At 43.4% G+C, this 14,700-nt stretch overlaps 1 protein-coding gene across 3 annotated transcripts; it reads right to left on the bottom strand.

Moving 5' to 3' along the window:
- Window positions 1-4,571: 4,571 nt before the first annotated feature.
- HSBP1L1 (heat shock factor binding protein 1-like 1) lies at window positions 4,572-14,683 on the bottom strand. 3 transcript variants are annotated; one of them, XM_008583625.1, is made up of 4 exons: window positions 14,611-14,683; window positions 13,905-13,971; window positions 12,295-12,389; window positions 4,572-4,610 (listed from the first exon to the last, which is right to left on the bottom strand). In XM_008583625.1, the coding sequence occupies exons 1-4, from the start codon at window positions 14,656-14,658 to the stop codon at window positions 4,578-4,580; spliced, it is 243 nt and encodes an 80-aa protein (XP_008581847.1). In that variant the 5' UTR covers window positions 14,659-14,683; the 3' UTR covers window positions 4,572-4,577. The 3 variants fall into 3 exon arrangements, with proteins under 3 accessions (XP_008581847.1, XP_008581848.1, XP_008581849.1); XM_008583626.1 differs by lacking the exon at window positions 4,572-4,610 and adding an exon at window positions 8,186-8,837; XM_008583627.1 differs by lacking the exon at window positions 4,572-4,610 and adding an exon at window positions 9,435-9,587.
- Between the last annotated feature and the right edge of the window lie 17 nt (window positions 14,684-14,700).

Below are 14,700 nucleotides of genomic sequence, written 5' to 3'. Positions count from 1 at the left end.
GGAGAACCTGTTCTAGGCCTCTTCCCCCAGCTCCTGGAGGTCTGCTGGCAACCCTTGGCATTCCTAGGCTTGTAGATTCTTCAACCCCAATCTCTGCCTTCAAAACATGGCGCTCTTCCTGTAGGTGTGTCTGTCTCCAGATTTCCCCCTTTCATAAGAACACCATTGGGGACCCACCCTATTCATAATAACTAAATACATCTGCAACAACCCTATGCCCCAAAAGGCCACAGTCTGAGGTATGGAGGGTTAGGACTTTAATAGATGGAGTTTGGGTGACAGTTCAACCAATAACAGAATCGGAAGGCTTAATCTTATTCTGGTTTTAAAAACTGATAAAATGTTGATTGCTTGGAGCCTTCCCCTTAAGGAGTAGGAGGGATATTTCTTATTCTTCCTATATTTAAACACACTGTATTTTCTGTAGAAACCATGAACCTTCAATCCATACAGTTAAAAAGTCATTATGGTCTAGGGTTTTTTTTTGCTCCGTCTCTTATCCTAGCAGTGTGCATGGTTGGTTGGGACTGTCCCTGTCACTTCTCAGCACTCTCACAGTGTGAAATGAGAGTCAAGAAGTGGTTCTGAGCATACCCTGGAGCCCTCTGGCTTCAGGCTCAGTCTCTGCCGTTACTGAGTGGCCTTGGGCAGGTTACCTTCCCTGAGTCTCCGTTTTCTCATTTTGTTAGGGGGATAGTGGTGTCTGCCTTGTACACAGTTCTGCTAACCTGGTGCCTAGCAAGCACATCAGTAAAACAGTGCTCACTGCTGCTGTTAAATTGATTTATTGTTAAAACGAGTTCTTCCCAAAAAGTGAAGCTTATTTTATATACACATACAAATGAGTGTGTGCTTTTTAAATGGATTTAAAATTCAAATGCAAATCTGTAGTTTAATCTCTGTAGCATTAATTTTCCCATTTATAAAATAGGGAGTATAGTACCATATCACAGTGAGGGACTGAAGAGTCTGTGTGACTTCAAGTGCCTAGTGCGTAACAGACAGTACTACACTCCTGACATTTCTCCCAAAGAAGTTAACAGCCAGTGCACACGTGAGAGGATGCTCGACCCCACTGCTTATTAAGGAAATGCAAATCAAAACCAGAATGAGATACCACCTCACACCCACTAAGATGGCTAGGTTCAAAAAGATTATCTCAAGTGTTGGCCAGGATGTTGAGAAATTAGAACCCTCATACTCTGCTGGCAGTAATGTTAAAATGGTGGGTCCACTTTGGAAAACAGGCAGGCAGGTCCTCGAAAAGTTAAACGTGGTGTTACCATCTGACCTGGCAGTTTCAATTCTAGAATTGAACATGTATGTCCACATAACAACTTGTACATAGCAGCATTCACGATAACCAAAATGTGGAAACCCAAATGTCCGTCAATGGATGAACAGACAAAGTATGGTACATCCATACAATGGATATTATTCAGTCATAAAAAGAAATGAAATAGTGATACATGCAACAAAATGAGTGATTCTTGAGAACTAGGCTAAGTGAAAGAAAACAGTCACCACATGTTGTATGATTCCATTTATATTAAGTATCGCAAATCCTTCAAGAAAGAAGGTAGATTAGTGGTTATTTAAGACGGAGGGATGGGGGAATAGGGGAGTGGTAGCCAGTGGGTACAGAGTTTCTTTTTTTGAGATGATAGAAATGTTCTAAAATTAATTATGGTGGTGGTTGCACAACTCATACCAAAAATCATTGAGTTGTGGGCCGGCCCGTGGCTCACTCGGTAGAGTGCGGTGCTGATAACACCAAGGCCATGGGTTCGGATCCCATATAGGGATGGCTGGTTCACTCACTGGGTGAGCGTGGTGCTGACAACACCAAGTCAAGGGTTAAGATCCCCTTACCGGTCATCTTTTTTTTAAAAAAAAAAAAAAATCATTGAGTTGTGGGGCGGCCCGTGGCTCACTCGGTAGAGTGCGGTGCTGATAACACCAAGGCCATGGGTTCGGATCCCATATAGGGATGGCTGGTTCACTCACTGGGTGAGCGTGGTGCTGACAACACCAAGTCAAGGGTTAAGATCCCCTTACCGGTCATCTTTTTTTTAAAAAAAAAAAAAAATCATTGAGTTGTGGGGCGGCCCGTGGCTCACTCGGTAGAGTGCGGTGCTGATAACACCAAGGCCATGGGTTCGGATCCCATATAGGGATGGCTGGTTCACTCACTGGGTGAGCGTGGTGCTGACAACACCAAGTCAAGGGTTAAGATCCCCTTACCGGTCATCTTTTTAAAAAAAAAAAAAAAAAATCATTGAGTTGTATATTTTAATGGGGTGAATTGTATGGAATGTGAATTATATCTTACTGATAATAGCTTTATTAGCCCTTACCAGAAAGAGATAAGCAAAGAATTACATTCCACATTTGTATGTTTATTGTACATTCATTGTAAATGTGTTGCATATTGTATTAGTCTGCCAGTGCTGCCATAACAAAATACTGCAGACTGGGTGGCTTAAACAACAGAATTTATTTTCTCATGGTTCTGGAATCTGGAAGTCCAAGATTAAGGCTCCAGGCAGTTTGGTTCCTAGCAAGGGCTCTTGCTGACTTTTGGAGGGCCTTCCCTTGGTGTATGCACACAGAGGAGAAGCTCTTTGGTGTCTCTTAATAAGGACACTAGTCCTGTCGGATTGGGGCCCCATCCTCATGACTTCATTTAACCTTAATTATTTCCTTAGAGGTCCCATCAACAAATAGAGACACACTGAGAGTTAAGGCTTCAACATATTAATTTAGAAGGGACATGAATGTTCAGTCTGTAACATATGAGATGTAATAAGTTCATTCACACTTGATTTTAGTAATATCTCACTGGTGCTTTATGTCTGCAATATACTTGAATTTATAATGATTTGGACTCAGTTTCAATTTTTATCTCATTATTATGTACCTACTGTATATCTTGCCCTGAGCTAAGTGCTTTGTAAGTAATTTTCTCAAATCCTTACATCCACCTACCAGGTAGATACAAGGGCACTTCAAAAAGTTAGTGGAAAAATAGAATTAAAAGATAATACAGACCTTTCCATGAGTTTTTTGAAGAACTCCCTTACTCTGCAGAGAAGGAAACTAAAGCTTAGATTGCCCCAGTGTACAACTAGCTGCAGAGGATGTGAATGCACAGCCCAGATGTGCATGGTTACCAAACCTTGTCTCATCTTCTGTGCTGTGTTGCTTTAATTGGGTTGAAATTAATCAGTGGTTCTCTGTGCTCCTGGTGATTTTTGTTTCCCATCTTCCCAGAATGGCTTTTAGGCAAAGTCCAGGAATGAGTGGTGGCAGCTAACAGAGGCAATAAGCCTAGGAGGTGCACAGTACAGTAAGTAACCAAGTTCCCTAGAGAAACAGGCATGTGTACACAAGGAAATAGGCAAGAATGTTTATTGCAGCATTATTTGGAAACAATATTAGTCAAATAGAAAATGGATAATTCAGAGGACTATTGCACAGCAATTAGGGATTGAATGAGAGCTACACATATTAACAGGTGGATCTCATACTACTAAATGGAAAAGCAAGATGCAGAAGGCCACATACGAGGGTACAACAGAATACCTGAAACTGGTCATTTATACAGGAACGAAATTTATTTCTTGCAGTTTTGGAGGCTGGGAAGTCGATAGTACAGGGAATGCACGTGGTGAGGGCCTTTTTCTACAGTAACTCGAGGTGTCAAATGGAGAGAGAATGGCATGAGCAAGAGAGCTAACCACTCACTCTCCTTATGGAACTGTTACCGACAAGCCAGGCTCGGCTGCCCTCTCGCCTTAAACAAATGACCTGAAAGTCCAAAAGTTGGTGCGAGGATTGGAAGGTTTATTCAGATTACTGGTACTCAACTAAATGTCTAACCAAGCAAACAGAAAAGAGGAGAAGTGGGTCTAGTTTAGCCTAGTCCTAATCGGCAGGGCCAACCTATTCCATTAACAGTAATTGATGAAAGCAGTTCTCCCCACTGTTTTCAGCATAAAGAAGAAAAGTATCAACTAGATTTAAATCAGAAAAACAAAGCATAGCCAGGAGCCCTCCAGGGTTTACCTATACGGAAGTGGATACAATTCAACAAACAGAAGAGGGTTCAGAAAATCAGAGAAAGCTAAAGAGAATAAAGCATTGCCTTGTCAGAATTTAGGCCAGGGACTCCAGGAGAGATCTACCAGCAGCAGAGACATGGGAGCAAAATAGTCCCAGTGGCCACTTGCTTCTTGCACCTAGAGTCCTCTCTGTTGCCCAAAGCTTTCCAATTTTTGCCAGTGATTAAATTAGGCTCTCAGATTCCAAAGTCATAGAAATGAACAATGTACCCAACAGTAAAGCAACCAACGCTTTATTAAAAGAGGAGATAGACATGCATAAGCGGGGTAGCAACAGTAAGGCTGGCCCCCCGAGGGGAGCTGTTTAGGGTCCTTTATAGGGAAAGGAGTTAAGGGGTGGCAGGCCACTGTCACTGGAGGTGGTCCGTTCTGTTCTTCCTGGTTGCGTCATGGGTACGTGCTCAGTAGGCAGTGGTGTTCATCATTGTCACCCCAGGAGGGTCACTGTAGCAGTCACCTTGATGCTTTGTGCGCAGGTGGGAATTCCTAAAGAGGTCTTAAGATTAGTCTCTAACTTTTACAATTATAGTAAACAAGCCTTGGGGAGGGGTTTTGCAACTCAGCAAATATCTGTTTCTTCTCATCTCAGTCTGTCAGGGCAGCCCATGGAGTAATCATTTGCTCTGAGGGGTCTCATGACTGAGGAGTGTAAAGTAACAAAGTGTCCTCTGCAGGGAAAATGGAGTCAGTTGGGTTCACAGGCCTAGCCTTAATCTGTTTCAGAGCCATCAGAACCACAGCCACCATTAAACTGTCAACCCCTTACTCCATGCATGGATCAATCCATGTAGGGAAAGTGAAGGAAAATGGTCAGGGCCCCTCTGATGTTCAGAATCTTGCTAAGCATTTGATGTAAATAGGCACGCGCACCCAAGTGTTCCTTGGTTATTGTCTTAACGTAATTGCACACGTGCAGCCAGGTATCCTGGGTTATGACTTAAGTATAAAGGACGAATGGCACTAATCCACAGTGCCCCCTGTCTGCAGGATGTCCCGGGGGGACGGGGTGCCATGGGGAGGCTGCTACTGCTGCTGGAGGCTTTTGCTGCCAGTGCCCCTGGGATGCCCCGAGAGGCCATTGCCATTGCTGCTTCTGCTGCTGCTACTGCTAAGGACTGAGCTCGTGTCATCTACCAATGGTTCCTGCAATCTTTCCTAACTACCTAGCATGAACCTGCGTGTGAAGGGTTTGAAGGATTTGAACCCTGGCTCCATTGAACCCCGGCTCCGACAATACAATGGAAACTTAGTATAAACCAAAATAGTGAAACATTTTGGCTTTAGTTATGAAATGCCTAGCCATACAATTAGTGTAGCTATTGACTCAACCCAACAACTGGCATAACTCAGGGTAACTAGTTACCCCGTAACTAGTCGTGTATAACCCACTTATGAGGGCACGGTCCTCCCGATCCAACCACCTCTTAAAGGCCCCCCCTTCCACCACCATATTGGGGGTTAATGTCCCACATGACCTTGGGCGACATTCAAACCATAGCAGTCCTTTTAAAAGTTTGTGGAAAATTGAAAGATAATACGAATCCTTCCATAAACTTTTTGAAGACCTGTTGTTCTCATACAGCATGGTGCCATTTACAGAGTTTTAAGATGTTTAAAATAAAGATCTGAAATGTGAAAACACTGGTGTGTGTGTGCAATGGATTGTCACATGTGCATCCTGCCTTGCACTGGGCCCATGCAGAGAAGGGATGAGGACCCCCGGGCACCAGCAGAATCAGAGCATCTACCTTCTAGCCTACTCTAAGAAACCACACCCAAAAATTACAATGCAGGGTAAATTCATGGCTTCACCAGGTTTCTTAGCTGAAAGTTCAGGTGCTGACCAGGAAAGAAAATCAGAAGGGGCACACCTGGGAGGACAGGCCATGTGGTGCCGTCTTGAATAGCCTTCTCTGCATCATTTTCATTAGTGGCTTTTAAAGCGCACCTGATCCTGGTGCTCTCTTCTTATCAAAAGCTATCAGCAGAGTACCAGCAGTGTCCTGATGAGACTGGTTCTGCCCTGAGCAGTCCAGGGCACCTCAGACGGTCTTCCCACAGCCACCATGTCAGACTGCGTCCTCCCTCTGGCCTTCAATCACGTGGTCACAGCTCTCAACATCTCCACAAACAAAAACCGTCATATATAGAACAGTGCAAAGTATTTTGGAACTCTTGAATTTTGTTAATTCCAAACACTCTTTGAGTAGCTCCTGGGTCGCTGGGCACACACTGGTTGCTGCCTCATAGAGGGGCCAGACCAGGGCTCACAGAGGCTCACCTGGCTGCCAGGGCCCAGCAAGCGGAGGGCCAAGGGACCACACAGCAGCACAGCTGACCTGGACGGGGCTCAGGGAAAGTGTCTGAGGAAACTATCTTCAAGCTGAGGTCAGATTTTAAAGGCCTACCTAGGACTGGGGAATTTGGGGGATTAGGTACAGGCAGGGTGGGGGCACAGCCCAGGGCAGCTATGGAACCTTTGACTTGGGAGTGAGGGGGTGACAGGATTGGATTTTAGTTCTGAAAATATCTTTTTGGCCCAGAATAGAAGAGGGTTTGGAGGAGCTAAAGGAGGTTCGAGGAGAAAGCTCACAGTCTATGGTGATAGATCTGGCAAGATACATGGTGGAAGTGATGTTGCATCCGTGTTTACCTGTAACCTGGTTTGCATGTTAAATGAGTATACTCTGATAAAGAGAGGAAGTTAAGTGTGTTTTCACTTAAAATTTGAGCATTTAGAACTTCAGAAAATAGCACCCAGAACTTCTTTCGTGCAGATTCAACCCTTTATTATTAAGCTTTATGCTTTCACAAGTTTCATAACTGTGTTAAATGAGTTTTAAATTATAGGTATATGAATATAGCATTGACATTGAACTAACTCCAGTTTATGTAAGTACTCCATGAATAAACTGCTTTCTGCTCAGATTTTATTTTATTTTATTTTTGTCCTTTTTGAGACCAGCCGCACCGCACCCAGCCAGTGAGCGCTGAGAGCACACTGGTCATCCCTATATAGGATCTGAACCCGCGGTGGGAGCGCTACTGTGCTCCCAGCGCCGCACTCTCCTGAGTGCGCCACGGGCTCGGCCCTCAAATTTTGTATTAATCTACTTTAGCGATATACATCTTTAAATAATCAATATTAAAGCAGAATAAACATATAAATTCATCTATTTCCCTCTTTTCTTTATAGGAGCAGCCAGATGCCTTTTAAATAAAGGTAATCGTGCTGAAAATAGCAATCACTTATAAAAACGTAAGGAAAATATTGAAACAGGTATTGATGTTATATAATGCCAAATGATTTCCTTAAAGGTAGGTGTCCATGGTTTGAGTGAATAGTTGAGATGTTAAATGCCAGGTTATCAGCTTGGAACTTTATTTAGAAAGAAGTTAGTATATATTTGACAGTCTTGGAATTTTTATTTTAGTTAATAACTCATTAAAGTGCTCTTTTCTACTTAATTTCTGTAAAGTACTGGGTTTATAAAGTGTGTTCTATGGATTCAAATCTGCTTGGTTTATTTCAACTCAAATATCCACTGTAGTTTCTACTAAAATTATATTTTGATTTAGGATGCTTTGAGATTTTTCACATAATCAAATGGAAGTATAATTTTTTTTTTTTTTTTTTTTTTTTTTTTTTTTTTTTTTTTTCCGTGTCCGGCAACGGATCGCAACCCTCAGTGTTGCCCCCGTACCGGACCGGGGACCAGCAACGGGATCGCAACCCTCGGTGTTGCTCCCGCGCCTCGCTCAGCCAGTGAGCGGGAACCGGTCTGTATGTGGGATCCGAACCCTCGGGCGGGAGCGCCGCCGTGCTTCCCAAGCGGCGCACTATCCAGTGTGCCACCGGGCCGGCCCCGAAGTATCATAATTTTAAACTACCAAGAATACAGAATTTAAGTGATGCAATTTTAAAGCTTTCGACTAGACAGGCATGCACCACTGTTGGAGTATCAAGGGGAGCTTCCCTTCTTGGATGCATTTGGCTTGGTTTTTAGGGTGGTTCTTTTTTTTTTCTTTTTTTTTTTTTTTTTTTTTTTTTTTTTTGTAGGCTGGCTGTACAGGGATCCGAACCCATGACCTTGTGCCTTGCAGTGATAAGGCTGTGCTCTAACCAACTGAACTACCTATCTCATACCCTAATGAAATAAGCACAAATTCATGGATAACTGAATTATGGCGTTATTTATAATAGTATGGAAGGGGGAAACAACGTCAATGTCCAAGAAAATAGTTAACCTGTAACCTAAAGTGCTTGTTACAGCCATGATAGAATACTAGGAAGCCAAAGAAAAAAAGTGTGCACAAAATTTTCACATGGGAAAAATGTTTATGATAGGAAAAGAGAGCAGGATATTAGATTATAAGCAATATGATCAACTGTGAGAATTGTATGCATAAAGAAAAGTTTAAGAGTTGTTCATTGGTGGCAGAATTACAGGTGATTTTGAGTTTTGTATGAAGAATATGATTTGTAATACACAGGAATAATGTTATTTTTTTTGAATGAGAGACTATAACTGACCTCTTTTTTAGAAGATAATAGCTCTATATTACTTTGGCTCGAAGAGAAGGAGTGATTATTTGAAAGGTTCTCTATATAACCTACAAAACGAGCTTAAGTTTCATCTTGGTGCCTTTCTTTAGTAATTACTTCTACGGAGTGGAGTGGAGTGAAGGGCGACCTCAGGACTCAGGACACCTCTGTGGGAGAAAAAATGAGCTCAAAGGTAAGATATGGAAGGTAACCTGGTTCAATCACCTCTTCTCTTGTTTATTCAGTGCGGTTTGATTTGGTTTGGAGTTTTGGGGTCTTATTTAGTTTGGAGAACAACTGCTGTCAGAATCTCCTTTCACTGGACACATTAAAATGAGTCTTTCCAAAATGCATGTGGCTAAGAATAGTTGGAATGCAGTTATTTAAAGCTTCCATCAGAAAAATTCTTATGATCTTTTTGAAAAAGATCTATATATAACTCAAATTTGGAAAAAGTTGAACTAATCAAGTTATGCTTTTCTTCCTTGATTTATAAATATCAGGCATGCATTGAAAAATATTTTGCCATTGTTTCCAACCATCTTTGGTAAGTAGCTAATCACCTTCTGAATTATATTCCTATTTCATTGCCTTTGTTCTTTTAATCAAAAGACAAAATAAAAATGAATTTTTTTTTTTTTTTTTTTTAAAGATGACCGGTAAGGGGATCTTAACCCTTGGCTTGGTGTTGTCAGCACCATGCTCAGCCAGTGAGCGAACCGGCCATCCCTATATAGGATCCGAACCCATGGCCTTTGTGTTATTAGCACCGCACTCTCCCGAGTGAGCCACAGGCTGGCCCTAAAATGAATTTTTAAATACTGGAAATTGGAATTCATGTTACATAGATTATAACTCAAAAAGTACAGTTTTCATATCATCAGTTTCAAGTGACTTGTCCAATAACATCTTCAGGTCTGTAAGAAAAAATTTTGAAAGAGGTAAAGGTTGATTTATATACCAATTAATGTACGGTTAAATAAACTCAAATCCAAAGTTTTCAATAAAGTATCTTAATTTCCAGTAATTTTCAAAACAGTTTTGTATAAAATTCAGTATGCAGAAAAACATAAATGTTAAATGATGTTCGTTTTAATCAGATCGGAGTCAGTGTGGCTTCATAGCTCAAAATGAACAGCATGTACTCTTCAAACAAGAAAACATTACTACTCTATCAATATGCCATTGCTGTGACTAATCACTGAGACCATCCAGGAAAACATACTTTTTCAATAATATGCTGTCCATCTGTATTTTAAATAGATGCAGAACATGTGTTACAGATATTAATGGCAGCACTGATAAAATGCCAAATCTATCAAGGTATAGAGCAGTTTTTAACATTTGGGGATCATGGGCCCTCCTCCTCAACAGGAACACAATTCTAGGGGTTTGCAGAATCTCCTGAAATCCATAGCTTAAGTGCTATGTTAAGAACCCCAGACCCACCACAACCAACATAGATTGATCCCAACAATTAAAACTTACTTCGGTTTTTCTTTTCATTTAAAAGGCATTATCAGCTTCTAAATAAACTTTTAGATATCTGACCTACTCTCATGCTGCCTTTAATGGTTGTATGTACATCAAAAAAATGAAGTTTAGACCACTACGTAACCATTTAATTTGATGCCCAATATTTAGTGGGTTTTTGATCTAATTTAAAACAGCCACCTGGAGCCTGGGCAGTTTATCCTCATACTGAGAGTTACTGGACCACCACTTGTGCCTAAGCTTTGGGTCCCTGCCCTTGGGTCCTGAGCTCTTGATAGGCTGCCTGGGCCTCAGAGCTGGAATTTCATGGTGGGAGGGTAGAGGGCTTAGAGTCCACACAGTCTGGAGAAGACAGAGAGGCTGGCTGGTAGATCTTTAATGGGTAAAGCTATGTTTTTCACTCTGCAGTCAGAATTTCAGAGCCCCCACCCCAATGTTTTGCAGCTCTTATGTAGAAGGGCACAGGTTACAGTGATCTTATTTACCGGATTACCAGACTTAGATATGAATGAGTCACTGATGGGTAAACCCAGCTCTGATTTAGCAGGATAAATAGGGATAACTTGCCCACTGACTTAGAATGACAATTGTCGGTAAATAAAGAAAGGCATTTAAATTGTTCAATTAAAACATGCTCATATATTCAAAATAGTAGGTCAATAATACACACAAGTCTTTTAATAAAACAATGTATCTCCATGTATGTCACATGGACATAAATCCAGTCTGAGACCTGAAGCCAAGCATTCATTTGCATCTTGAAGACTAAATGTAAAATCCCACGAGAAAGGGAATGTTTTTACTATAGGGGGCCCAGAGTGGGATCCTCAGAACCACTCATGCAATGTGTTGAGGGGTTAATGTACATGTGACTTCTTTCTTTTCAATTTTTTTACAGCTAAGTTTGCATCTATACAGATGACATCTTTTTTTTTTTTTCCTTTTTGTCTTTTTTCGTGACTGGTAACGTAACGGGATCACAACCCTCAGTGTCGCGCCGGCACCGCGACAGGCAACGGGATCGCAACCCTTGGTGTCGCGCCCGCACCACGCTCAACCAGTGAGCGGACCGGTCTCTACATGGGATCCGAACCCTCGGCGGGAGCGCCGCCGCACTCTACCGAGTGCGCCACCGGGCCGGCCCAGATGACATCTTTAAATGGTTACAAGAATGTATTATTTCAAACAGAAACTGCTAGGTATTATTATTATTATTATTATTATTTTATTTTATTTTATTTTTGTCCTTTTTTGAGACCAGCCGCACTGTGCTCAGCCAGTGAGCGCTGTGAGCGCACCGGTCATCCCTATATAGGATCCGAACCCGCGGCGGGAGCGCTGCTGTGCTCCCAGTGCCGCACTCTCCTGAGTGCGCCACGGGCTCGGCCCAGAAACTGCTAGTTATAATCCCTAATCTCTAATTCATTGTGATCTGTGTTTTGATTCAAAACTGACTTAAGGAGTAGAGGTAAAAAGTATTCTAAGAAAATCCTATTTTTAAATAATAGAATTTTTCATTTAAAATGTGCACTTTTAAAGGAATGATGACAAAGAGTGTTTTTGTTTTGTTTTGTTTTTTTGGTTGCTGGCAGGTATAGGGATCGAACCCTGAACCTTGGTGTTATCAGCACCACGCTTTAACCAACAGAGTTAACCAGCCAGCGCCCAAAGAGTGTTTTAGTTGGTCTATTTAGAAAAGAGCATTTGTGGGCCGGCCCGGTGGCGCACTGGATAAGTGAGCCGCTTGGGAAGCGCGGCGGCACTCCCACCCGAGGGTTCGGATCCCACATACAGACCGGTTCCCGCTCACTGGCTGAGCGAGGTGCGGGCACAGCGCCGAGGGTTGCAATCCCGTTGCCGGTCCCCGGTCCGGTGAGGGGGCAACACTGAGGGTTACGATCCGTTGCCGGACACGGAAAAAGACAAAAAAGACAAAAAAAAAAAAAAAAAAAAAAAAAAAAAAAAAAAAGAAAAGAGCATTTGAAAATCTTTTATTATTATTCCTAGAGGTTTTCCATGTAGTACAGAGACAGTAATTCTCATAGTGAACAAATATGGGATTGTATTTTTCATGATGAAAGCAGTCAAAAGATATGCAAATGGTAAACAGTTTCCTAATAATGACCTTACCATTTGTTCTTTAATAGAATCTTCAATCCCAGCTTGCACCATTAGGTCATTTACATTCTTCTGTAAGTCCTCAATACGACTTCCCATTTCTTCCAGTACAACATTAAGGAGGACTGCACATGTAGAAAGAACAAGGAGCTAGCCAAAAATGCCCCCCCAAAGACCCTGCTTCAAACTGTACCTGCTCATCACAGATACTCATGCAAATGCCACGGCAGAGGCAATTTTTTTTTTTTTTTTTTTGTCTTTTTCCGTGTCCGGCAACGGATCGCAACCCTCAGTGTCGCCCCCGTACCGGACCGGGACCGGCAACGGGATCGCAACCCTCGGTGTTGCCCCCGCGCCTCGCTCAGCCAGTGAGCGGGAACCGGTCTGTATGTGGGATCCGAACCCTCGGGTGGGAGCGCCGCCGCGCTTCCTAAGTGGCGCACTATCCAGTGCGCCACCGGGCCGGCCCGAAAGGCAATTTTTTAAATGAGGGAATCCAAGTCAATGTTAATGTCACTGCAAATTGGCTACTTGCCCTGACTTTTCCTCTGTGTGCATCTTTTTCTTTTTTGGAGGGCAGGTCCAGGGATCTGAACCCTTGACCTTGATGTTATCAGCATCATGCTCTCCCAAGTGAGCTAACCAGCCAGCGCTTCCTGTGTACCTTTATCTTTCAAACTGTGAGTTATTTTGAAACTGGGCTCCCCTTGCTAGGACATGGGTTTGGGGATAGGAGGTTGTCTGATATGTTTTATTTTATTATTACTATTATTTTTTTTTTAAAAGATGACCGGTAAGGGGATCTTAACCCTTGACTTGGTGTTGTCAGCACCATGCTCACCCAGTGAGCTAACCGGCCATCCCTATATGGGATCCAAACCCATGGCCTTGGTGTTATCAGCACTGCACTCCCGAATGAGCCACGGGCGGCCCCTGATATGTTTTAGACAAACTCTGAGTATGTAAATATAATGGAAATTAACTCTTTTTAAAAAACAACTTTTCCTACGTTTGAGAATCACTTTTGCCCTGTCGGAACCCATCTACAAAATAAAAAGTTGCAAGGAAATGGTTCCATATGCACAGACTTTGCACACAGTTTTTGAGGACGCATACAATTGTGTGAAGTGAGCCGGAATTGGGCAAGTCTTACGGCCAACTGGATTTGCTCAAACTGGAAACCAACATTCTATCCCAATTCCGCCTGACTTTATGTGTCTGACAAAATGGTGGGCTGCTGACAGTAGGGGAGAGCCGCATCTGCAGTGTCCCTGTGTTGGAGACCTTCAGCATCGCGTTCTGCGGTTTCTGATTGCTTGTGAGCGTTCATGTTTAGAGCAGACTGTCTGGTTAGGGCTGATGGAAAAGCCCCAGTGGCTAGTGATGCGCCTTTGTGTTGCTGGTACTTGCCATACAGAATGTCCTGTACTGCTGGTCAAGCAGGAAGTAAAACCTGCTACAGGTGAATGGTAATTATGTCTAATAAAAGCGCAGATGCAAATACTGTACGGAGAAATCCTAAGTAGACGATTATGTACTAACATCAGACAACAAAACGATATTCCATAATAATCTAATAGTCCAAAAGTATTACAGTATTCGTTAAAGACAGAAAAGGATATTTCTGAGGTTTAATGTTGCAGTCAGAGCTTGAAAATGTTCTTGAAGCTCCTGAAGTAGATTTTCTGCCTGAAAAAAATGAACCATAAGTGTAATATTTACTATTGGTGTAGGACATTTTAAATGTCATGGAATAGACCCCTCCATATGTGGTCCGCTGAGTTTTGACAATGGTGCCTGGCCTTCACGTTCAAAGGGAAAGGAGAATCTTTCCAACAAGCAGAGCTAGAACAACGAGATGGCTGTGCAGTCAGGCAGCAGCCACCTGTCCTCACACCCACACCCCAGCTCAATTGTCACACCCTAGACGCGAGCGCTGACGCTGTGAAAGGTCTAGACGCTCACAAAGGGGGATCCTAGTGACCCCGGGTTCCTCAAGGGTCCTAAGATGAACAGGAAGTCACCCACAGCCTGTCCAGGCGTGCACGTCTCCTCCGCGCTTTTGGGCAATTTTTAGCTGGTCCTGGAATCGCAGACCTTGATTATCAGGCCACAGAAGTTCCCATCATCTAGAATCGCGCTTCGCATTCGCAGGCTACCCTGTCGCCTGTCCCGGTCGAGAGGCCGGGCTGTCCCGGACGCCGGAGGACGGAGCCCGCGGCAGCGCCTCCGGCACCGGCCCCGCCCCGCGCGCGACACCGGCGACACCGGCGACTCCTCTCCCGGAGACGCGCGCATCGCCCGGACCCCATGCGCCTGGACACTCACCGCGCTCCGCAGCGCCGCACCGGGGGCCTCGCGTCCGCGGGTGTCCATGGGGAACCGGGTCGCCGCGGGGGGCGGCGAGGGCGCGCGGGG

The sequence above is a fragment of the Galeopterus variegatus genome, unplaced genomic scaffold (genome assembly GCF_000696425.1).
Source record: "Galeopterus variegatus unplaced genomic scaffold, G_variegatus-3.0.2 Scaffold2985, whole genome shotgun sequence".
In the NCBI taxonomy this organism is placed as follows: domain Eukaryota; kingdom Metazoa; phylum Chordata; class Mammalia; order Dermoptera; family Cynocephalidae; genus Galeopterus; species Galeopterus variegatus.
Note: the sequence above shows the minus strand (reverse complement) of the source record. Positions and strands in the feature narration are given on the sequence as shown.